Source organism: Gadus morhua, chromosome 20, assembly GCF_902167405.1.
Source record: "Gadus morhua chromosome 20, gadMor3.0, whole genome shotgun sequence".
NCBI classification, from domain to species: Eukaryota; Metazoa; Chordata; class Actinopteri; order Gadiformes; family Gadidae; genus Gadus; species Gadus morhua.
In genome coordinates this window covers 9603674-9629250 of record NC_044067.1, presented here as the reverse complement: position 1 = coordinate 9629250, position 25577 = coordinate 9603674, and the positions used below count along the sequence as shown (strand labels likewise).

Here is a 25577-nt window from a genome sequence, read left to right as displayed (position 1 = left end):
CTCGCTGCGCATTGATTCAATGCGCTAAGTTGTATTCAATTGAGTTCAACGAAAGACAGGAAGATTTAGAACGGGTTAGTTTACCTTTGATGAGATGGAACAAAGCTATCAAATTGATACCATAGTTCCAGCACTGACTATAAAGTAATATACCTATGAGTTATGTTGTAACGGTTAATCTAAGTATTACGAATTGCCGTTTTAATGCAATATGCCGCTAAATGAAAGAGTTGGCTTAAGCCAATCTGTAAGAATATATTACCCTGAAGGTTTGGCTCATTTAAACCAATAAGGGATTGAATAATTCAACCATTACTTAACAAAACAAAAATAATCATCATCATTTATTCAACAAGCAATATATTAAATTAAATCATAACTACTTAATGTAACTAGATTGGGCTCGTTCCAAGTCAATCAAGGCACCAAAAACAGATTCAGGGCAATCTAGGCCTACACAATAACTAAAAATTTAATGCGCTTGCTTAGAAAAAAATAGTCATTCATCAACACCTTTGGATATACTTACAATGTTTTTGACATTAGATTTAGTTTGACTTCTGTCTAGGGTTTCTTTGTAAAAAAGTCCACCAGGGTTAAACTGTGTAGCCCAGATAAACTTTTGGTGGTGAACCAGTGCATCCATTCCAATAATGCGTGCATTGTCCTCGATGCGAGTGAGTACTTTGTGTCCATGGCTCTGGTTAAATGGATACACAAAACTTCGGATTTCAGTGTCATTAGCAATGTAGAGCACTCGATCCTCTGGTCCTGCCGATGGTTTATTTATATGCAAAGAAAATGAAGAGTGGCTCAATTCCATTGAGGGTATTGAACAGTTTGAACATAGCACACAAACATACAATCAACTTTGACTATGCCTCATGATTAACAAAATTACAATTCAATTATGAAAACAATATTTTTGAATATCAATGTTGATTATCTTAGCTTAATTGAACACAATTAATGAATTGATGTTTGAAAAATGCAAAGTTCGGGTTCTTACCTTTTGCTATACAATTGCCATTGACCTCTTTATAGTTCCGATCGCATGTGCATTTAAAAGATCCTTTAGTATTAGTGCAATAGTGTGCACATGCATCAAACTTGAGACACTCATTGATTTCTGGAAAGAAAGGAAAAGAAAGCAAAGATGAAGACAGAACTTTGGCAGTTATTCTCAGACACACGGTCTAATAACTCCTGCCTCCTACAAAGTTGAGCTCTCAGTGCAGCTTTAATCATTCTTCAATCATCTTTCATTTCCGAACCTTATAAATGGTGGCCTTGACCTGTTACGAAAGAGGAAATGACATCGGCGCACTGTAAAAGGAATTTTCCCGTTTCCTCGCACAAACCCATTAAGTGTGAATCAGACACCAGGATCTGGATTGCTTGATTGAATAATTGCCGCTATCATCACTTAAAATGAAAGTGTAAAAGTGGTATCATAGTTTGAAGTTACTTCCGTTACTAGTGGTTAGTGGAAGAATCAACCCCCCTGTGTCCTATTCTCTGCGAGGCACTATCTAAGAAGTGGTTGAAAATTCGGAAAAACACAACGCCAGATGCCAAAATTGGTTATGGTACAATTAAATGTGAGCAAATTACATCCTGGGTTTTACTGGGTTGGGAAAATTCGAAAATCCACCAAAAGCAGGTAAGTGATTTGCCATTTTAAAAAAGTCACCTTCCGGCTACCGCTGAACCACACGGTCGCCTGTATTAGGCTACCCTTGGCGCAGCCTAATGCAGTTCTGTGTATCATTGCTCACAACCCTGTTTGGGTTTAACTTATTTGCATGGCGGAACAAGGCAGACACCGATGTGAGCATACAATACCTTGGCACTGGCTGGTTGTTTGGTCTCTCTTGAAGCCTGCTTTACAATGGCAAACGCCATTAGCATTTGTTTGATTGCAGATTGCATCCTCCCCGCAGGGGTTTGTTTTCTTCCCACATACGTCCCCGTTGGAAACTGTGTGTTAAAAGAACAGGACTTTGATTAGACTCCATCACTCCTGGCGGCATGCTAGATACCTGCTGTGCACTCATGTTTGATGTGCTACGAAGCCAAGAGGGCCACATATCTTTGCCGTAGCCCCTTTCATATAGCGCAGAACACGACTCAAGTCGTTGGGCGATACATAAATTACCATAAATAACCAAACAACAGATCAAACTAAAAAAAGTGCCAATTTCACTCAGGGTCCAGCGACCCTTTTCATCTCGCCCCCCTGCGCGTGCAATTTCCTTGAAGTCCGCGCCCATGACAGCAGGGGGGGGGGGGGGGGAGATGGGTGGAGTACGGTACGTACGGCCTTTGCATTCCTGCTCATCCAAGCTCATTTCTCCACCGCAATCGTTGAAGAGGTCGCACTGCAGCTGGGCGGGGATGCAGCGCTGGTTGCCGCAGGTGAACTCCGTCTTGCCGCACGGTCGCGGTCTGCCGGTCACCGCCTCTGCTGTAGGAACACAGAGCGTTCGGTTTCACGCCACGCCACGTCCGCCACGCAGGTGAACTCCCCTATAGCACTGTTTAACACCTCTTTGACAACCACCTCCCCCCAAGGAAAGCCATCTCCACTTTCACTTTAGAACATTCACAGGATTAGAATAACAAATAAATGCTAGAACATCAAAGCGGTCGCATTTCTCTAGTATCTCTGTGTCCTGATGGCGAACCATAAACCATGAACCGTGAACCATGGGCCGGCTACTCACCACACTCCTCCTCGTCCGAGTTGTCTCCGCAGTCGTCCACCTTGTTGCACACCTGGTCCGTGCGCAGGCACACGCGGTCGTTGCGGCAACGGAACGCCCTGGTGGGAGGGCACGCGTGTTTGGCTGGGGAGAGAAAGCCATGCCTTGATTTCATCCACCGTCTTTCCCCCCCAAAAATGAATCCATTACGGAGGGACCCACTAGTGTCTTTGAGGACGCTGCACACCATGACGGTTCATTATGTTCTTTATGATTAGAGCTGTGTTGAAAAAATCGATTTTCCGATTTTTAATCGATTCGCATATTAATGACCGATTATCGATTTGTACGTCCAAAGATCGATTTTTTTAAATTAATATATATATATTTTTTTTTTTTCAGTTTCAGTACTTCTCAGTTTATTAAGTGTGAGCAGTTTTAAAATAAAAATGCTTTTGGTAGCAACCGCTTTTGGGTGAATTCTTAATTATTTTCAAGCATAATAATAATGCACTGGTTAGTGTCCCAGTAGGAATCCACTGTTGCAGATATAGTCACCTCAATGATGTCCTCCATTTATTGTCCTGAATTATCTTTCTTGAAGGTAGATTGACCCTTAACCTTTTCATCAGTCTTCCAGCCATCAGTAACTACCAATACTTGTAAGATTTGCTGTTTAATATTGATATAATACTTGTTTTAATATGTTGCTTCTCTACAAAGTCATGAAGTGAAGGAAACGGTTCAAATACATTTTTCATTTTTAATAACATTAACCCCCGGATCGAATCGAAATCGGATCGAATCGGAAATCAGATCAAAATCGGATCGAATCGGATGGAATCTGAGAAAATCGGAAAAAAATCGATTCTGAAGCTTAAAAATCGGAATAAAATCGATTCTTGAAATTTGAATCGAAACCCAGCTCTATTTATGATGAAGAAAAACAATTGTATACAAAGTGTCTGATCAGAAGCCTTTGAAGGCGGACCCACCACACATGTCTTGGTCCTCATCCGAGTTGTCTCCACAGTCGTCCTTGCCGTCGCACACCCACGCGTGCAGTTTGCATAAGGTGTTGTTGCAGACAAATTCATCAGTGCGGCAGAAGAAGGAACCTGGTAATAACAGAGACGGCTGCTGTTGGTTCATCTAAACCCGGGAGGTTATTAACCTATAGGGACTCGGGCAATAATGCTTTCCGTGGACAGTCGTTATTGCCTGGCCAAGACCACACACACCTCCCCAACTCACACAAAGTAAAGGTCTACTTCCGACGTTACGAAAACCCTTTCAAGGTCTTCTAAATATTTCCCCACTATTTCTAACCGCATTACATGCCGCTGCCTGGTCTCCATAGCTACGCCTTTCTATGTGACTAATAGCGCTTCCATCGCCAGGCAGACTTCCGCGTAGGATGCAGGAGTGTGCAGAGAGAAAGAGTACAAACGGCGCGAGGTTTTCACCCGTGAACCGATGTGTCATGCCATACTTCAGACGTCCCAGCATGCAGCGGGCCCACGCTAACCCGCACGCCCTACCCTGACTCTAGCTCTCCTTGTCGCTGTTGTCACCGTGACGACGGCCACACGCCCTACCCTGACTGCAGCTCTCCTTGTCGCTGTTGTCACCGTGACGACGGCCACACGCCCTACCCTGACTGCAGCTCTCCTTGTCGCTGTTGTCACCGTGACGACGGCCACACGCCCTACCCTGACTGCAGCTCTCCTTGTCGCTGTGGTCACCATGACGCCCAAACGCCCTACCCTGACTGCAGCTCTCATTGTCGCTGTGGTCACCGTGACGACGCCCGCACGCCCTACCCTGACTGCAGCACTCCTTGTCGCTGTTGTCACCTTGACGATGGCCACACGGCCTACCCTGACTGCAGCTCTCCTTGTCGCTGTGGTCACCGTGACGACGCCCGCACGCCCTACCCTGACTGCAGCTCTCCTCGTCACTGTGGTCCACGCAGTCGAACACGTCGTCGCAGTGCCAGCGCCGCGGGATGCAGTGGGCGCGGTTAAGACACAGAAACTCGTCCTCTCTGCACTCCTTCACACAGCCGATCTGTAGAGAGAGAGCATAGATGGGTTTCGCCCCAAAAAATGGCAAACCGTGCCCCCTGGGCTCAAGGTTTGTTAAAAAATGATGTATCGGAACTTGACTAATGGAGGGATAATAACCACAGCCAGATGCAGACAGAGAGCTGTCTGAGATCTTAATGTTCTTCCTGACTCATGCACAGGTATTATAATAATAGTAATGCATGCATTGTGGAAAGAATGAACTGCCTTTGATTTGCTCTGTCAATGGCAAATGTATTTGGGAGAAATATGTATCGACACGTGTTAGATGCTGCATACAACCTCTTTACCTTAATAACTTCAACGATGATACACACATATACAGTCATGATGGCGATATTGCATTTGAACATAGAATGTCACAAAGTAAACACATTAGAATTGTAAATACCAGTTCTACACCCCAGCTAGTCCTCTATAGTATCTGTATGCGCCTTTCGCAGACTTATTGCCTTTTGAATGTTGTTTGTGGCATTTGAAAGCTTAATATTGTTAAAAAAAAAGGAAAAGTGACAGCGAGGGAAAAAATAAATAAAAAGCGTGCAGAGCTCAGCAAACTGACCTCATCTGAGCCGTCTAGACAGTTGTCATGTCCATCACAGCGCAGGCTGGCCGACACACACCCCCCACTGGCACACACGTACTCGTTGAGGGAGCAGGAGGGGACTGCTGTGAACCACAGATAACATCAAGATCGACCGAAAAATCATTAAAAATCGCCCACAAACCCCGTCCCGCTCAACCTGCTCAAAGCACCGCAACATCACAAACATCTGCAATCAAAATGAGGAGCACAAAGTGTTTGGAGATGGTAGAAGTTGGGTGTTGCTGATGCAGGGACTGGTTGGCTTCTTAAATATGACGTGTTCCCCGTGGCCGGATGGAGCACACGACTCAATACCTGCTGCTGAACAAAGTACTTTAGCAGTCGGCTGTCGGAGCACTTTGCTAACACACGCGGCCAATCATCGCGGTGGGAGCCCTGCGGAGCAGATGAAACAAGCAGCCTTGCAAAGCCAACTCAGCTTCACAAAACGTGCGAGCACCAGCATCTGCTCGGGACGCCCGGATGCGGCTGTGCGTTGCTGTTGTGCGTTGCTATTGTGCTTCTATTACACCGCACTTTTCAGGAGGGGATCCTTTAATTGTCAGTCGATTCGCTGTTGTTGAGCAGCATGAATCTTTTTACAAATTGATACACCAAAAAAAAGCTTCCAATGATCCCTGGTTACTTTTTCTTGTAATTTTTGTGTAATCCCTGGACTAGTATACAAATTTGATATATCGAGGGTTTCCTTTTTTTTGTTTTTACAGAGATTTCACATTTCTTTAAACAATTTTCTCTTTGGTTGACGTTCAGTTGTTCCGTATGTCTTTCACGTCTCATATTTCTTTTCTTGAAAACATTGATTGTTTTATTTTGAAAAACCTGTTTCCTGGCAGTTCCTCTCGTCCTCCCCAGTCTTGCAGTCCTCCTGTCCGTCACAGAGCCACTTGAGTGAGATGCACAGGTTGTTGTGGCAGCGGAACTGATCATCCGCACAGCGCGCTTCGCAGTCCTTCTGTAAACAAAGAGGAGCACAAAGCACTCTTCAGAAAGGGACATCTCCATGAAGCCTCAAAGCATGAGGCAATACTCCATTAGACACCAGGGGCCTTGGTTGCACTACAACACTGACAGCGCTGAGATAATTAACTATTGAAAATAGGCTGCCACGCGCAGTATATATTCTATGTTCAAGTGGCATATAAAAAAAACACTTATATGTGTATTTCACCTCTGAGGTATCTTCTTGGGTTGCTCAAGTACCAGAACCATCAAGGAGCTCAAGTATGGAAAGAGAATAAAAGCAGCAACAAACACAATTTCTCTGTTCATGACGACACCAGACAATTATAAGCACTGGGTGAAGACGATCCGTGGTGACCACTTCTAATCAGAAACCATTGAAGAAGGCCCGCTTTCTATCATATCACTGACCCAGAAAGCGACGATTGGCAGGGGATGCACATTAAATTGTAAATGAGCAGTGCATTGTTATGCATAGAAGGGGATTTCATATAAAATTGGTGTGAAAATGCTTAACAGAGCAATAAATTAGCCCCGATAATGAACGGTAATAACGAGTCTTTGTCCTTGAATTATGCATCTTACAGTAATTCATTTCCACGGACTGGCCTGATTTTCGTTATTAGTTCATCCCTTGGAAATTTGATGGGAAGAATAATGTTGTCATGCCTTGCATGATGAAGGCATATTTACGTTTTGTTTCACTTCAAATCATTCAATTGGTTTCTAGAGCGCTGGTTGACAGCACTACAACACATTTTTAACATTGTCATGCCCGACACATTAACATGTAGGAATAAAACAAATTATCTTGATAAAAAAAAAAAAGTGTTATTTGAACTTCATTGGCAAATTAATTGTAAAATGCCAAAGAGGAAAGAATCGATTTTCTGACATGATCCTATCAAATCAACAACGCAGCACATCAAAAGTTATTTCAGAATATTACCACAGGAGTCCTTAATCTGCTTGTCTCTCCTACCTTTTTTGATGGAACCTCCTTTGTTATATTAAAACACATTAGATTGCCTGCGACATGAGCAAAGAAAAATATTCTTGTGGTTGATTCCACTCCAGTCTCCTGAGTGTTTCTGAGGCTCATCCTCGGCTGCCTTCCAGACAGACGACCGAGGTTTTCAAAGCCAAATTGAGTCTTTGTCAAGAAAATGCAATATAATCAGGGAGCTCGATGAGAAAAGCAGCAAAGTAGCTCTATCAGGTAGCCCAAGACTGGGCCCTACCTGTGGCCCAAATTAATGTAGTATTCATTACAGAGATATAAGACGATTTGATATTTGAAGCCAAAAATGGGTTCGACAGAATATTGAGTTACCGCTGAACATGACAAACAATAACGTTTTTGCCTCACACATGATCAATCGTTAGTCATTTCATATGTGTAACAGGTTTGAATGGGAAACTAGACTTTAACTGCAGTGTATTTAAATTGGTCCACCCACAGACTTGAGTGACGCACACAGAATTGGCAGAACCGTCAATTGACAATCCAATGAGCTGTGCAATTGGCTAATCATGGTTTCCATTCAATGTGATTGAGGAACATAACTGTTCCGGGTGCAATTGTAAAACTCCATGGGCGGGTTATTATTAGAGGTCTGGAAATAGGTTGCTTTAAATACTTTCTATTTCCGAATATTCTGTCAACATTACTGGTGGAAATGGAATCAATTTGAATAATTTAGTGTTAATTACATTACATTTTTATAATATAAGACATTACCGGTTTCACATGAGCCAATACTCCGTGAAAATAATATCACGTCATGACATGTCAAATAACACAGCATGATTCAATGACTGCACTTGCGTTTTATCAACCTAAACATATCATGAGATAATTAGTAAATTGTAAATAATTAGTAAATCATTTAATTAGTAAATTAGTAAATCATTATCGTTCAATGATTACATTAGAAAAAACATAAATTCAGTGTGCATGTATTAGGTATGTAATTGCAAAGTTAACAGAGGGGAATATTTAATTGTATTCAGCAGCAGTTAGATCATCTGTACTGGCAGAATTGTACTGTAATTATTTTTGCAAGCCATTAACAGCATAGTTTACCAATTGTGCTGTGTGTGTCAGTATATATCTATATATACTGTATGTATATGTTTATAGATAGATGGATATCTTTGTTGCAGTGCACTATTCTCCAGGGCACTTGGCTACACATCTTTTACTTTTAAAAAGCTAACCATGGTTTCTGATTCTTATAGCTGCTCTGCACTCTTCCCAGCTGTTGTTTTTGTTACTTGGCTGCTCAGCCAAGATTTCAGAAACTCCAATATCGATTTCATGTTTAGATGGTTCTCAGACTCACCTGGAAGTCACTTTATGAGAAGAGTCTGCTTAGGGCAAGTTCAATCTGTTTCATGAGATCTAAGATCTTGCTCACATTTACACAGCGCTACTACATGTTATGCATACATATATGAATGAATTCAAGTGGATGTTTATGTTATCCTATGGATTACGAGACACCGTGTGCATCTCAAAACTGTTGATAGCAATATATTACTGGTGAATTGTCTGTTGAGAGGCCAACGAAGCATGAACCCTTTATAATGTGTGGGTGCGACCTTACACAAACAAAGCCCAGTACAAATGGAAGAAATATCTGTTGACAGCGTGGGCATGATATCTGTTTGCGTACTTAGCGATTGTAATATGGTCACTAGATATATGGGCAACTTAGTTCAACAAAGAACCACGCAGTAATACGTTGGTTGAAGCCCTATATCAGTCATATCCCGGACATTGAGTATATTTAGTGCTTGTCACCCTTTTGGCATATTGTAATAATTACAGACAGTGTTTCTGCCGACCTATTAGTTATTTTTTTTAGCAATGGCAGGACAATGAGTCATTCCCAAACCAACCAGGTACAGTGAGGCTGTTCCCTTTCCGAATGCTGCAAAGTATCACACAATAGCTCTTTAAAACGATGCCAGCTTATTAAAACAACACATCCGAGTGGAAAAATAGCTGGAAGACTTTAGTGCTTAGCAATAATGTGGTAATTTCTTGCTGTTACCTCATCCGAGTTATCCGCACAGTCGTAGTCCCCGTCGCATCGGAAACGCGAGGAGATGCAGTCTCCATTGGAACACGGAAAGTCTTTGTGATTACAAGTGACTGGCTCTGAGTTAGAGAAACACAATGAAAACAACAATCATGAAGATGCAGCACCACAGCAGCGCCTTAAACTGTAAAATGTCAACTGTATAATTTTGCCTGCAAAAAATAAAGAAAAAATGTCACTTGCATCGACGCCGTAGATTAGTTTCCCCCCGGAAAAACAGCCCCCCTCACCCCAAAGAATCGGCTCAGAATCCACCAACAATTTGTAGGCTAATTAGAGTCGTTTCTGCATTGGAATTGGAGTTAACTGGCCAGGCTGCTCAGCATGCAAATACATGCACAGCCAGTCTTGCACTGGAGGGGCCTGCGGTCCCCAAAGCCAAAAATCTGGCAAGTGCCATTGCACCCATTTAGAGGGAGCCTGGGTCCCACAGGATGGCATTAAGACGCATTTAAACAGCTGCATCCGATGGTGCGGGCCTGGGCCCTCCCCTTGTTATCATGGGTTGTTAGCCAACGCAGGATGTGTGTTATGAGCTGTGCTTCAAAGGAAGGCTCCCAGCAGGCTTTGCAGCACCATCTGATTTGCCACTTCCCTTTCTGTCGGCCGAGGCCCCACCTGCTTAATTCTTTGTCCAACACTTGACTGGCCTTTATTTGCATTTTAAGTGACATTAATAGGTATTGGGAATAAGCACCTAATAAATCAAACGGGCGATGCACACTCAGCAGATCTGCGCGGAGCAGCCTATCGCGGGCATGCTTGCGCACATGTCCTGAGAGAGCATGCGAACCCAATAAGGAAGATAAAAGCGAGTTATGTGAACATTCATTTTTTTCTTCTTAGGTTCGATGCATGGATGATTCAATTATAAGCGTTATCGAAGCCTTGCTAGTTGATCTCTGCAGAAAAGGGAGAAAATGTGACGTGACAACAAGAAACACACACACGCAAACCCATGCACACACACACACACACACACACACACACAAAGACACACATACCAAGACGATGCTATCACATCCTCAGTCGAAACGTCCTCATTACCAGAGAGCCAGAGCAAAGGCCACCACATTACCTCTCTTGTATGAAATCAGGTGCGCAGGCTGGCTCATGCGTCACGCGTCTTTGTTCGAAAGATCAGCTGTGCATTACAGAACCATGAAAGGGTGTGAGGGGGGGTGGTGCTACAGAAAAAAGGGGCGGAGGTTGACCTCTCCCCGTCCACCTGCTAACGTAGGGGTAGGTAGAGACGGTGGCGGCGGCGGTGGTGCAGGTGGAAAGGGCGGAGCTCGACGCAGAAGGGGCCACTCACTGCAGTTCTGCTCGTCCGAGTTGTCTCCGCAGTCGTTCTGGCTGTCACAGCGCCAGTGGTCCGGGATGCAGTTGTTGTTCTCGCAGCGGAACTCGTGGGGGCCACAGGTCTTCTCATCTTCATCGGGACGCGGGGCAAACAACCACCACATGACGGCGCAAACACAAACACACACAAACACACACAGACACAGACAAAATCCAAATTCATAAATACATGAAAACCAAAATGTCTTCAAAGCGCATGAATATTAATGGCGTGTGCCTTCTTTTTCTCCATGAGAAGTCAACGTTCCTGCAGGGTTTCCCCAGGCAAGTCTGACACACGGTTTCCGAACACGCCCCGCGCTCCCCAGGCTAAAACGCTGCAAGGTGAAATACCTGAAGGAGAAGCGGAGATAAGCTTAGTGTTGTGGAAGGGAGACAAAACTTATCGTGTTATTTGAACATCAAGTATATTTGAAAGTGCCATCCCTAGATCTGATGGCGTATTAAAACTGAATAAATGTGTGGACTCCGACCAGTCTGTATATGCTTTAATCAAAGAGTGCCTTGAATTCAGGATGAATTATTAAAACATCTTTGCACATCTGCCGGAATTCACAATTCCAAAATCAATTAAGTTAGTGGAACTATTTACACTATTTGCCTAGTGCTTCATAAATACATATAGCACTACATAGCGATTTAATTAACGCTTCATTCAAGCTGACGCCGCGGAAAAGACCCCCCTGAAGAAACGCAATAAACCCTTACTTCAATTATTCCAAAATCTCAACATTCTCCCAACAAACAAGAAGAGAAAAGGAAACAATAACATTTCAATGAAGGGCTGAGTCAGGCCCCATGTCGCGGCCTAAAGCGGTTATCAGCGCGCGGGGGAAGGCTCCCGACTCCCAGATCCAAGCACTTCTGTGACAGTCTCTCGCTGGCTTCCATTCCCTGCCGTGACAGCAGGAGGAAAAAAGATGGAGCGGGACAGAGCGTCGCTGGGCTGGAGCAACAGGAACGTAAGAGAGGGGTGGGGTGGGTGGGGGTCTGGGTTTGGGTGGGGGGTGGGGGGGTTTGGAGGGAGGGAGACTGCAATTCATTACCGACTGCTCAGTCTGTTGGAGCGCAGGAGAGACGTGACACAGCACAAAACAGTGCCATCACACACACATACACAAACGTGCACGCATTCACTCACACACCTGCACACACACACGCACACAAACGCACACAGTTCAACTGGCCTCATTACCATGCTATCCCCACAAGCCAAAGTTCCTTTTACGGGCTCTGGTAATTGAATGTGAAAAGCACGATGACGCGACATTAGCATTATTTTCCTGTGTCGCGCAATGTGTTGACAGAGGTGTTTGGCTGATGAATATTTGATGTACTGTAGAGATGGTGAGAATAATTGCCGATATGTTCGCTGTGGCTCTTAAAAAAACATAACATATAACATAAAACGCTGGTAAAACAAGGCTTAACCAATGTCTCAAATGTCAAAGGATTCGAGCCAAACTATGAGGATTTTCATCATGAAGGTTTTACACACAAAAGAAACGCAAGACAAAACAGAGAAATTAATTAGCTGCTGAAAGGAAAATCTAAATTGAAGTCGTCATCTCATCAAAGTTGTCAAGTTTTTCTATATACAAATTTAGCCTACACTGTGCCAAAACACACACATTGCATGTGTGTTTGCAAAACAACTTAAGCCTTTGAACAAGAGATGAAATGGAAACGTAGATCAAGAGGAGTACCTTGGGCATACAGTATATCGTTCCATAGTTTGTGTTTTATTGAGAGAGAATCGGACTGTGCCCAGACATTCACCACTTACCATATACATAATAATTCCTCCTTTTGCCATTTGTGCCATTTTCTGGATCCAAGGGGAAGTTCACATTCAGTTGATTCACTTGTTTGTGTCTGCCTGCTGGCTGAGTGAATGTGCCATCTTCCCTCAAAGGATACTTTTTTTTAACGGTGCATGCCTGCCAGGTTCAATTCAACACAAATAAAATATGTCTGCCACAATACGTTGTCATGGTATTTTGCCTGGTCAAAATAAAGTGAAAAAGACGGGACCGACCCATTAATACAAAAACTATTGTGCGGGTATTTTTATCTGGGAAGGTTGAAAGAGAATTAAAGGGACTGTTTGTATGAACAATTTGAAGGTATATTGTCTTCTCTCAATGTCTACGGATGGAAGTCCTTCACGCTAGTTCTCTCAAGGCAAGAGAGAGAGAGAGAGAGAGAGAGAGAGAGAGAGAGAGAGAGAGAGAGAGAGAGAGAGAGAGAGAAAGAGAGAGCGAGAGAGAGCCGATGGGGGGAGGGAAAAAAAAGATAGACAGAAAAAAGAAAGTAAAAAAGAAAGAAAGAAAGAAAGAGAAAGAGAAGTTGGGCAGGCAAATAAACCGAAGAGAACCCAAGTGTTAAATTGGTTAATTTCCTAATCAGAATTCTCCTCCTCTCTCCCTCTCCCTCTCTCCCCCACTGAGCTCTAAAAGGGGGACAAAAACAAGAGTGTTCAAGTGGTGCTTTTTTCACAACTCACCGCAATTAGCCTCGTCGGAGCCGTCGGCACAGTCGGGGTCCTCATCGCACACCCACAGCCTGGAGATGCAGTGCATGGACGCCTTGCACTGGAACTGATCCGGGGAACAGGTGCTCTCCGCTGGGGACGGAGACATGGGGAGGCGGGGTGGAGATGGGGGGTGGAGAGAACGGTGGAGCCGTAAGGATGGAGCCATGAGGGTGGAGCCATTCAATATCGTGAACAGTAACTCAGCATGCCATCACTCAATTAAAATAATAATTTAAGATAAAGTCACGACATAAAAACGTAAAATACCCCGGGGCCGCTGCTTACTGCTGCCTTTCATTTTTTTTGATCGAGATAATATTTCAACGTATTATTATCCGAAAGCAGGATGGAAATTTATAACACCATAATGTGACCTGACATACAGTAATTTTGGATGTTATCATTACAATAGTGTGATGATCAAAAACCCCCAAAAATGAATTCAATGCCTCATCCGTTCACGCTTGAGGCCTATTGAGGGTGGCTTCGGTTGAGTAATTAGCCTTCCCCTTAATTAGAGCTTAACAACACCCCCCACCCGCATCCCCACCCACCCCCCAGCTCTTTCACCTCCTCCCCTGGAATCGCACGCAAGACGTATGTGGCAGTCTGAAACACCTGATGGAGGTGCGATGTTCTGATAGCTGGCATTACATCATGCCTGTGTAGTTCCGTTCTCATACATCCCTGCTCCTGACAGAGATCTAATACCCAGACACCGCTCCTAGAACACCGAGCCCCAGACCGCATTGTGTCATAACGGTCAGAGTCGATTCGTTGCTCCGAAATGGAGTGAATTGAAATTTGTAATAAAAAAAAGAGTGTGTGCGTGTCGAATGAAGACAAGTAACTCCAACCTCGCTTTTTGAGCCATTCGAGTCAGGATAAAGGGGGCAAAGTATAAAATAAAATGGCTGAAAAGGCTGATTTGTCAGGCACGTTTGCAAATCTAAAAAGCTGAAATATTGCGAACACTGCATACTGCAAAGTACTGGCTACGAGTTGGACGTAACATCAACGGGACGGCACCGCTACTCACGACAGTCCGTCTCGTCTTCCGCGTCGCCGCAGTCGTCCTGACCGTTGCAGCGCAGGTTCAGAGGAATGCACTTCTGCTTCTTGTTGCACTTGAACTGGCCTGAGAGGCAGATGTACGTCTCTGGAGGAGGGGAAACAGTATCTTATTAAGCTTTATTATTAGAATCGTTAAGGCTTTGGTCATTAAGGCAAACCTTGTTTTTCATATATTTAAGATTTCGATTTGAACATCAACGGCTATCCAATCTCGATTTAACAGGGATTAAACAGAAACACAACACAATTGTCTCTTTGAATTCCTTTCCGTGCAGAACTAGTGGATTCGACGTGAAACTCAATTTGTGTGTGTACTTGTCGAGTTAATTTTGGGTTGCAATAACTATTATTACACGATTCACTCCATCTTCCATCAGCTCCCCACTGGCAATGGTTTCTAAAAGGTCCTCACCGCGCCCCCCCCCCCGTCCTTACCACAGTTTGCTTCATCCGAGTTGTCTCCGCAGTCGTTCTCTCCATCGCAGATGAAGGGAGGGAGCGCACAGAGACCCGTGCCGCACTGGAAGCGCCCTGGTTGACATTTGAATTCCGCTTTATGGGGAAGGAAAAAAAAAAAGAAAGAAGAAGAAAAAGTATAAAATTGTTCAATCAATCATAGCGTATCTTCTTACCACAGGATTCCGTTTCCACATGATCCCAATCTTAGTTGGCACCATTCACTACAAAAGGGAAGTGTGGATTAAATATGTATACCAGTACAAGGGGAGCCATGTGAAGGGATGTGTTTGCGTCTTGTGTTTTTCTGCAGCAGCAGTAAACGCACAAAGGCTGGTTTTCAATCACTTTTAAACATATGAAATGTCCTTGCCAAATGGGTAACAGCAATATCCCAGTCATTACCATCCCAATTTGATAATTACTAATTAGACATTATGAGCTGTAGTTGTACTTAATTTGTGCGTCAACACTTTCCTTGGGCACAGACGCGGCCATGTTTAAAAACACTGGACGAGAACCGTTCCAGGTAATCTTTGGCTGTTCTTGGAAAGAAGTGGATTCAGTCTTGAGTAGACTGATTCCCTGAAATCACATTATTCCTGCTCCTGGCAGAAGGATCTGATGGTAAAGTAAGGGCGAGGAAAGATAGCGGAGACTCACTTAATTCATTTTCACAGAGTTAGAAATTTGTGATTTACTTTAACGCCCCAGCCTTTTCCTGGGAGACTTTCAAACCTGGGCACCAGAGTCCTGAAGGACAATTCTGTTATCTGGTGTCCAGATGAGAAAATTATCTCCAAAAACTGGAAATGGACTTGGTTCCTTCTTGTTTTTATGGTATCCACCACAACCAATGTGAAGAAATACATTTGGAAAGGGAATATTTTAACTAAGTTTGTTTGTTCCACTAACTATATTTTAGAAATGACAGAGTGACCATCAGTTAACTTATATCATATTTTTTAACCCAATGCGTGTTATCACTGGCTGACATTAAGTAACTCACCATTGAACTCGAAACTCATTTAATATAGAAACTCAACAAAATACGCAAAATAAGTAAAAAGAAATGTTCAAGAAAAAGTAATCGACAAATCTGATGTTTTTTCTGCAGGATCATGCATTAGTCAAAGCAACCGATGGTTGTCGTGACAACACCGGGGAGCGTCTGGCAGACTCACGGCAGTCAGCTGGTTCATCCGAGCCATCGCCGCAGTCGTCCACCGTGTCACACTTCCACCAGAACGGGATGCACTCGTCAGTCCCGCAGCGGAACTGTTGGGACACACACACACACACACACAAACACACACATCAACACACACACAAGAAACAAGAAAATACACACAAGAAAACAGTTAGTCAACACATGTACACACAGGCATGTGGCGCACGCACACACACACACACACACACACACACATACACACACACGCACACACACACACACACAAAAGGCCACATGAGGCCGTTCGCACACAAACAACACACACACCATCAAATTCAGAGTGAACATGGAAACAAGATGAAGGCACTTCAAAGCCAGAGCATATATCAATATGCCACCGCAAAGAGGGTAGCTATACCACAGGAGCAGGCTAACAGCCAGCAGGAACAAAAAGAGTACGCCCCATAGGGAAGCCGACAAAAAAACAAAAAACAAAACACAACAACAACTCATTTGCCTTTAGGGAGGGATGTAACAACGGCACCAACAACAAAGGGGCGATGCTGATCTGAAACAGTGCGAGCGAGTTCGACTTGAACTAACCTGACTGGAGGTGCAGTTGGACAGGCAGGTCTTATTGTCCGCCGCCAGGTAGAAATTAGTGGGACAGGCACACTTGTGTTCCCCGCCGGGGGAGAGGAGACACAGGTGGCTGCACCCTCCATTGGCAACCTGACACTGATGCTTGGGGACTGCGGAAGGAGAGAACACGTAGCCGAGAATCACATCAGGGGGCGGCGGTGTGGCCGCGTGCGCACGACGTAATGAGCAGAGCGATGAGCACCGCACATGGGCAGGGATGTGTGCCCGTGTGCGGTGCAAGGGCAACCCTCACACCGCTACAAGCCGTGAGTGTGTGTGTGTGTGTGTGTGTGTTTTGGCACAACATCGAGCCCTGCCTCTGCTGTAATTCGATTTTGCGGTGGCCAGACATAGTATTTGGAAAAGCCCTTCGACGTGTTGACGCACCTTCTGTAGCGGTGGTGGGCCGTAATGCCTCCACAGGGGAGAAAACGAAGGACAATGATTATCTGCGGTGCTTTGTGTTGCTTCCTCCACTTCGGTAACAAGCAGGAGTGTGTGGGGTGAGCGATATCTCACGGCAAGTTTCTACAATTCCTACCCGTCTTGCAAAGTAGGGAATATTCTGCCAGTCTCAGGCGGTCCCGAAGATTGCTTCTTTTTAAAACTGACTTTTCTTATCATAGCCATCCTTGAATTATCCAAACTTTTCTTTGAAGGCCAAACTAAATTATTAAAGCAAAATTAAGGGGGTTAGAAGGAGAAGGCTTCTAGTTCTAGAGTAGCGCTTTTACAATCTTACAATTAGGTAAGCTAAGCCGCTTAATGCCGGGATCAGGCTCCACAAGTTCAGCCTGATTCCAACATTCCAACACCATTTTGCCGTCTCCGAAATGCGTTCAGCGTTTTGGGCGATTATGAACGTCGGGACATCGGATCAGGCTGTTGTACCCGTCGCAGCCTGACATGTCTGGGTCAGGCTTCGAGACCTCAACGTAAAGACTGGTGTGTCGAACGTTTTGTCTGGCAACTCCTACGACCTCTGCTGATATCAAATCTTAGTTGAACTGAAACATATTTTTCACATGGATTTCGGATGGTCTGTTGCATGATGAGCAATTGCGGTTTATGGATGAACTGTAATGGTAGAAATGGTATTAACATATAAATAAATGCCTTTAAACAAACATAATATAGTCATATATAAAAGTTTTGAACAGACACGAGCCTGCCCCAGCAGCAGGAACATCACATGCACACATTACACACAATCAATTAAACCAAGGCCAAAGGGGGACGGGAACTAACAACAGGTGTGCTGTCTCTCAGCCTTCTCCTACCTTCGGGCTGACGCAGGGAATGGTAGACTTTGATGGATTTGATCGCTTGCCATGAGTTGAGGAGTTCAATGGCCTGGGCGCCGCTTGTCTTGTGGGCCCGTCGCAGTGACTTGGATTTCCCATCCGTCCAGTACACGAAATCCTCAAACAGGGTCAGGGCCATCACCCCTTGGATGTGATCGTACGACACTGAAGGCAGGGAAATAAAAGGGCAGTGAGTATCCCAGGGAGACAGTGATCCAATGGAATAAATCACTTTTGATACCTAGCATCCACCTCTCAACCCCCACCCGCACTGTGCATGAGAACCAGTCGCACCATGCATCAGCTTCTGAAGTGGCACTGTGTGAAACTTTTGATGATCAAATTAAAAACAATTTCATGTTGTAATTTGATATATTATAGAAGCCCACGACATGAGCGCCCATGTGGGGAAGTCCTTGGAACGCTGCTCATAATAACCTTTATTTCCCCACTGAAACATGAACAATTTATGTTATGCAAAGCCATGGTGACAGAGGTTTAAATTACTTCATAAATCATGTCAATCCCTCAATATTCTGTCATTAATCTGAGCACGCTGATGGATCCCATCTGATGCCGATTAGATATTAATAGTTCCAGGAATAATTTATGTCCCGGATTGAACGAGCTTCGTACAGCGTACAGCCGGGCTGTTTGAGTCCCGCGTTGAATTACAACTCATCACCGTCCAAGATTTACTCAACTAAGTGGCCAATTATTGTCTGTCGGTGTTGCCAAAATGACGCGCCTCACCTTTGCGTCTCTGGGTGCCGTCCATGTTGGCAAACAGGATGTGATTGTCATCGGCCCAGTACAGCCGCTTAGTGGTGTAATCGATGGTGAGAGCCATGGGGCTATAGATCTCCGTGTCGATGATGACCACCTGGCCGCTGCCGTCCATGCCGATACGCCCGATGTGCGGCGCCTCGCAGCAGTCCACCCAGAACACGTACCTGGCGGTGGACAGGTTCCAACAAAGTCAGAACCCCACCGGTGAAAACCAGATTAACATGGCCCTTAACATTATAGACATGATAAGTGTGCGAACGCCAAGGCCCTCCACACGCCATGGCGCCGTGAATTATTCATCAGCAGGTTCACTGCGAGTCAGAGCGACGATCAATCTTCAGGAAATATTGCTTGTGTTGTGTGTGTGTGTGTGTGTGTGTGTGTGTGGACTGCAGTGCAGCAACAAGTGTGTGTCCTTGTTGGTGCGGCGTGCTTTGGGGTGTGAACGGACAGGGGGCCTACCCGGTCTGGGGGTCGAGGACCAGGTCGGTGGGGTTCTTAAGTCCGGAGCTGATCAGGACGGTGGGGTAGAGGCCGTTGGCCTTGGACACCTCCATGGTCTTCCTCTCCACGTCGCACCAGTACAGGTTCTTCCCGATCCAGTCCACCGCCAAGGCACTGGGAACTGCCGTTTTGTGGACGACCTGAGGACGTGGATTACATTGGATCGACGGGTTCATGTTCAACTAAATGATCAACTATAATACATCACCTGTATTCCACAATCACAGTTTTCACTATCACTTATCCTCGACAGCAAGGTGTGGGTAAAGGTCAGTATAAGTCAACAAATACATATACATATATATTCTGCACTGCCACACAGCGTTGTTGATTATCTGATTGACAAACAGATGGCAGAAATTCAAATGTTGAGGCCAAGTCAGAGCTGGCTTATGGTTATGCTGTTGAAGATGTTCTACTACTATGGGGTCAGAACAGTCTCATTAATAATGAATGCACAGAGAAGGATTCACAAATGTATTTTGTGATTTATATATAAATTACTCTCTTCCCACAAATACATTTCAATGCACACATAAATGGATATCGGTATGTATAAATGTAAAATAAATCCATAAACAAAAATAAGTTTCACAAACACATTTCTAATCCACACACAAATGTACCCTGTTTTAAATAAATGTAATATAAATCCATAAATATATTAATTAAAAAGATATTTGCAATTTTCATCACAATGTATTTGGATGTTGTAACATTTATATACAAACTGTTAAACTTGTATTTACAAGTCGTTTTTCATTTGTGAACTTACTTGCATTTGTGTGGGAACTGGTCTGTATTTATGTGTGGATTTTTGAGACTCTCCTGACGTCGCTAGATTCACAAATGCATTTTTTTCAACAAGTAAGTCTCTGTAGCCAATCAGATGCCTCCCTCGTTTTCAGTCAACCACATGACTGCTGTGACTGGGTTTTTACGTCGGTGCCGTTTACTACTTTAACGGCACCGATAATCCCAAAACCCAGTCGAAATTAGATGGAAAAAGTGTCGTGACGCAGCATTCACTTCTTCACCACCTAGAGATTGTTATGTACGATCATTCAAAAAACCATGTTCTTTCCGATAGAGTAGACATTTGACAGAGAACCGGGAGGCTTGGAGGCTGGACTCAGAGGTCGGAACTGCAGCCATTAGATTGGCTGAAAACGAGGGAGGCATCTGATTGGCTACAGAGAGTTCCTTGTTGAAAAAAATGCATTTGTGAATCTAGCGACGTCAGGAGAGTCTCAAAAATCCACACATAAATGCAGACAGTTTCACACACAAATGCAAACAAGCTCACAAATGAAAAGCGTCTTGTAAATTCAAGTTTAACAGTTTGTACATAAATGTAACAACACCCAAATACATTTTTGATGAAAATTGCAAATCTTTTTTAAATTAATATATTTATGGATTTATATTACCTTTATTTAAAACAAGACATATTTGTGTGTGGATCAGAAATATGTTTGTGAAAACTTATTTTTGTTTATGGATTTATTTTACATTTATACATGCCGATATCCATTTGTGTGTGCATTGAAATGTATTTGTGAGAAGAGAGTAATTTATGTATAAATCACAAAATACATTTGTGAATCCTTCTCTGTGCATTCATTAATAATGAGACTGTTCTGACTCCATATACTACTACTTCTGCTATTTAACGCAGGAGTATGCACATAACGGGAATGAGCATTTGAAACAAGTCATGGGTTGCAAAGCAGCCAATCTATCCTTTAGAGTCGAAGGGAGCGGACTAGTGTCAGTGGGAAAATCATTGATATGCAGGGAGAAAATGAGAGAGGGAGTGAAACAACAAAGAGCGATGTCGGGGACAACTTATTAAACAACGTCTGACTGAGAGCGGTTCCATGATGAAAGGAAAAAAATATGAATTCTAGAACATTCCATCAACATCCCAGCGCTCCATCATCGAGATAGCCTCGCCTTTGAATTTGAATGGGGAGAAAAAAAGCAGTTGCCTGGAATAAACAGTGCTTGCGCCAGCTGGCAGATAAAACCGATGGCTTAAAAAAAAACTGTTTCAAACTCTCGTCACCCGTGCAATCTGCCATTAAGGGACACAATATGCTTTGAGGTCCTCTCTGTCATCATTTGCAAGAAAATATATAGCATTGGCAATAGAATAGAACCCCTATTATACAGCAATTCCATCTCAATGTAGCTTCAAGGAGTCGGCTCCAAATGTCACAGATCGAGGGGTTTCCATCATAGCGCCCCCACTCCCCCACCCCCCCAGGGGGGAAAAAAGGAGAGATTGCATTCAACATTCAAGGCTTTCACTCCCCCGGTGCTAGGATCTCTCTGAAAGGATTCACATCAGCGCTTGATGTGGAAATTAAAGTTAAGCGGCGGGAAATGTCAACATTTTAAAATGTAGCTCATCAAACACATAAACAAACGGCTGAATTCACCAAAGTACGCGGCCCATGGTGTTTCAAACAACCCCCCCCCCCCCCCCCCCCCCACCCCCCGAAAAGAAAAAATAGAGAATCACCTTGGGGCTGAGACAAGAGTTTTATGTTTAGCAAAGCGAAACAGGTGTCTTGAAAAGTGCCCTTGGTGGTTGTTTAGTGATCAATCATGCGCGCTAAAGACGAGCAGTATTTCAGTTTTTAAAGCAAAAAAAAGTCATCAGTGTTTACTATCACAACAGTAGTGGGTTTTTCGTTTTAAATATAAATCATTGCTACTGACAGTTTCGCACATCATCTGTTTGCACGATGGTGGGTAATATGTGAGCTATAGCTGACGCTGTTATATGTGGGCAAAACGAGTCCATAATAATGGATCTATTTAATTTGTTTTAATGGCCCAACCCTCCTCTTACTCATTGTAGGGTGGGCGTAGAGGATTGGCATGGGGTTTCCGTGGCTACGCTAATTAGCCACTGTGGTTGAGGGCTGATTTGTATCTTAAACAGTTTGTGCTCACACAGAGCTGCGGCGCGGCCTCAAACTGAGAATGTGGGAGTTCATTCAGCCAAATTAGCATTTTGTCACTCCCCTGCTCCCCCCACAACCCACCCACCAACACACCGACTCGCACACCAATGCTAATATCTACTGAGAGTCCCAATGTCTGTGCTCTGATCCGGTGACCTCGGCAGACCTTGGTGATTGCATAGAGTGCCTTGAAGCCGGGTTACCTCCGTCTTAAGACCAACCGTGTTATCAGTGCCATTCATTTACATTCATTACGAAGCAGACAGGCTGTTGGCTGCAGGCACTTAAACGCCATTATAACATCTATAAAATAAATAAAAGAAGAGGGGAGGAAGACACAAGTCTTCAGCTTGACACTAATGGCCAGATCCGGGGTATTGACGCAGGGCTGGATAGAGCATAATCGCTAATGACTTGCATATCCGTAATTAGATGGCACGAGATTAAAAAGGAAAAAAAACGAATACGCAGCCATCAAAAAGAGCAGCGCGTGTTGATGCTGAGGAGGACATGACAAGGGCCGTCTGTGCAGGCTAGAGTGGGGGGACACGAGCTGTGGGGTCTTCAGTGACAGTGGACACCATAAGGTGGGGGTCCACGCGGCAAACAGACCCCCTGGGTACCTTGAGGTCGCTCCCGTTGAGACGCATCCGGTTGATCTTTCGTCCGCTGGGCCGGGTCGAGTCCACCCAGTAGATGAACTCCTTCCTGTAGTCGAAGTCTATGTGGATGATGTTGTTCAGACCCTGGGGATTACAGGCGGAGAGGGACAGAGAGAGAGAGAGTTGGGTTGATTGAGAAAGGCATGGTTTTTCGATATGGATACACGTTGTATTCAGGGTAAAGAGTAGTGAAGGCTTTTTGCTATGAGAACACTATGGCGTGCGTTGCGGTATTGTAGTTGTGCCTATAGCCAGATTGTGTGTGTACACGTGCATGCACACACACAAAACGGTGCAGACGACAATGAATAATGGAGGATAATGACTGACAGATAGTGAGTTCATGCATCATACTATTTTGATTTAATTTTAGCCCAAACTTTTGACATACACTCATTTTCCCTAATGAGCAGGGTCTACTGTTGTACAATGTGCCGTAGCCAGATGCCGGCAGCAGCTGTTGAGACAAACAGCAGAGGAGCTGTCCGTTTAATTGAAAGCTTTTCCTGCTCTCTGCATGGCAACCGCCGCGGCAACAAAACACGCCAACAGACGAGGTTAATAAGGATGCTTAACTCCCAGCTTTCCTCCATTCAAGTCTACCATCAAAATACTTGTTTCATTTTCCCCGCATTCAACCACAACCCAGTTAGCTTCAGCGCAAAGGGAGTCTAAGGACGTGGATCAAAGTGGCAGCGTCGTCGTCGAACGGGACCAGGAAGCTACCGTCGCCGCCTTGTCATGCTAGCACAAATCAACATCCGTCACACGGCTTCCCTTCCCTACCCCGTCCCCTTCCCAAACACCTCCCGTGGCGCGTGTCAAGGAAAGGTGAAGATGTGGGGAGAGGAGAAGGTGGGAGGAATCTGACAGGCTATATCGGATGACTTCATGCAACCGAGAATGCCGTACCATGCAGGTGCCAACGCGGCCCCGAAACGAGTCCTATTCCTGTCGACGACACTCTCAAGAGTCTTGCTGCGTCGGCTAAGGCGGTTGCGGCGAGAGCCTGTGACGGTTTGCGTCGTCTGCCGACGTTATTTACGCCTCGGCGCCGCCTGCTAGCGCTGAGATCGGCTGAGGGTGGCAGGGCATTAAACGCAATCGTCTCATTAGGAGATCTACATAGAGCGGTGCAAAGCCATCTCCCGAACAGCGTAAAGTAAGTAACGGCATGGTAAAGTGAGGTGAGGTCAACGGAGTATCCTGCCAGGACCACTTAGCGGAAACATATGCATATCTCCCACTCTGGCGTCCATTAAAGCGAGGCGAGCGGCGATTAAAGTGAATTGTGGCTGGCGAGAAACACTCCGGACGGAGGAGCGTCGGGGAGCTAAACGAGAGCATAACGGGGCTCCGGGAGGAGACAATGGGGACGGCAAGGGGCTTGATTTAAATCCCAGATGGTGATTTGTGATAATTAACAGACAGACTCAAAGCCCCGACCGGGTTCGCCCTACTGCGACCCGTCAATGATGGAAATAGCTTTTCCACGGTCGGAGAGGGTTGGGGGCTCGGTGGGAGTTTGGGACATCATAATGCAGGGAATCGGCAGACACATATTGTCATTGCCAAAGCCCCCTTGACGTCAGAGGACATTATGCTACATTACACACCTACGATGGGGTTATGCAATCGCTATTTGGGATATTACCAGAGTAGGATACCGAGGAAGCTAATGCACTCGTTTATTTAACGACGCACCCCCATGCGCATGCCAGTTTTGAGGTGACATTAAGAATGAGTAAAAGGTCTCACGTGCAAAACAGGCTTACTAGTTTTAACTCCCTGATATAACAGCTTTGGAAAGTAAATCCTAGCTCGAACCGGAATTTCCCACCGGTGGATTAACAAAGTGTGAAAGTGTGGCGAGCCCTAAAGTACCAATCGTAAAAGCATCTAAAAGTTTGTTATAAGTATACCCCCCATCAAAAAAATGAATATTAAACTAAAAATGAAACTGAAAAATGAAAAATAAAAAAGCATGGATAAAATGACAGCATGAAAATCAATTTTTAGATCAGGAGCCGTTATACCGAGACTCTTAAACGAACACATAAAAACCGAGTGCATAAAATGGCTCACTCCTCAGCACCATTGACCCACTGAAATGAGCAGAAAATTAGAGTGTTCTCAAAGTGGCCCTGACCAGCGCCCTGGTTATGTGATCCACGGCACAACACATCTTAATTGTTGTTGCATAAATTGACCGCACTAAGTGGTAAGAGAGCTAAACTTTATCGCTCTCGTTAGATCGCCTTGACGTGGAGCGCATTGTAGTGATAGCACACTGCCACTTAACCGTGTGTTTGACAATCAAAATCAATTGTCGTTACAATCAACCGTGGTCATGGGGCATGTGGATTCAACATTTTTTTCCTCTGTAGAAAAAAAAGGCATCAACACGACAACAGCCACAATGTTAGCAAAAAAGGTGTAAATGAATCACTCCTTTAGTTCTTAAAAATATAGAGTTGCATCCGTTGGCGGAAGGCTCATTTGAATAACAGGGGTTTCTATTGCTAAAACAAAAGGTGATACATTCACACTGTACTGTATTCATCCCAACACCACCAAAGTAAAAACATTGGTACAGTAGTTTGGAAACTTCAGTTATTTGTGATTCTTCTTTC

General features: G+C 44.5%; 1 protein-coding gene across 1 annotated transcript in view; it reads right to left on the bottom strand.

Annotated features, from left to right (window-relative positions):
* Positions 1–25577, bottom strand: part of lrp1bb (low density lipoprotein receptor-related protein 1Bb) — a 229017-nt gene that overhangs the window by 19041 nt on the left and 184399 nt on the right. The window contains exons 58-77 of the mRNA XM_030344004.1: positions 22906–23028; positions 19266–19447; positions 18768–18967; positions 17991–18179; positions 16672–16820; positions 16082–16175; positions 14877–14993; positions 14407–14526; positions 13338–13457; positions 10785–10901; positions 9422–9528; positions 6222–6354; positions 5355–5461; positions 4643–4775; positions 3701–3823; positions 2727–2849; positions 2321–2467; positions 1846–1980; positions 1010–1129; positions 530–771 (exon numbers count right to left, since the gene is read on the bottom strand). Coding sequence (XP_030199864.1) covers positions 530–771; positions 1010–1129; positions 1846–1980; positions 2321–2467; positions 2727–2849; positions 3701–3823; positions 4643–4775; positions 5355–5461; positions 6222–6354; positions 9422–9528; positions 10785–10901; positions 13338–13457; positions 14407–14526; positions 14877–14993; positions 16082–16175; positions 16672–16820; positions 17991–18179; positions 18768–18967; positions 19266–19447; positions 22906–23028 — 2781 coding nt within the window. The remainder of the gene's footprint in view (positions 1–529; positions 772–1009; positions 1130–1845; positions 1981–2320; positions 2468–2726; positions 2850–3700; positions 3824–4642; positions 4776–5354; positions 5462–6221; positions 6355–9421; positions 9529–10784; positions 10902–13337; positions 13458–14406; positions 14527–14876; positions 14994–16081; positions 16176–16671; positions 16821–17990; positions 18180–18767; positions 18968–19265; positions 19448–22905; positions 23029–25577) is intronic.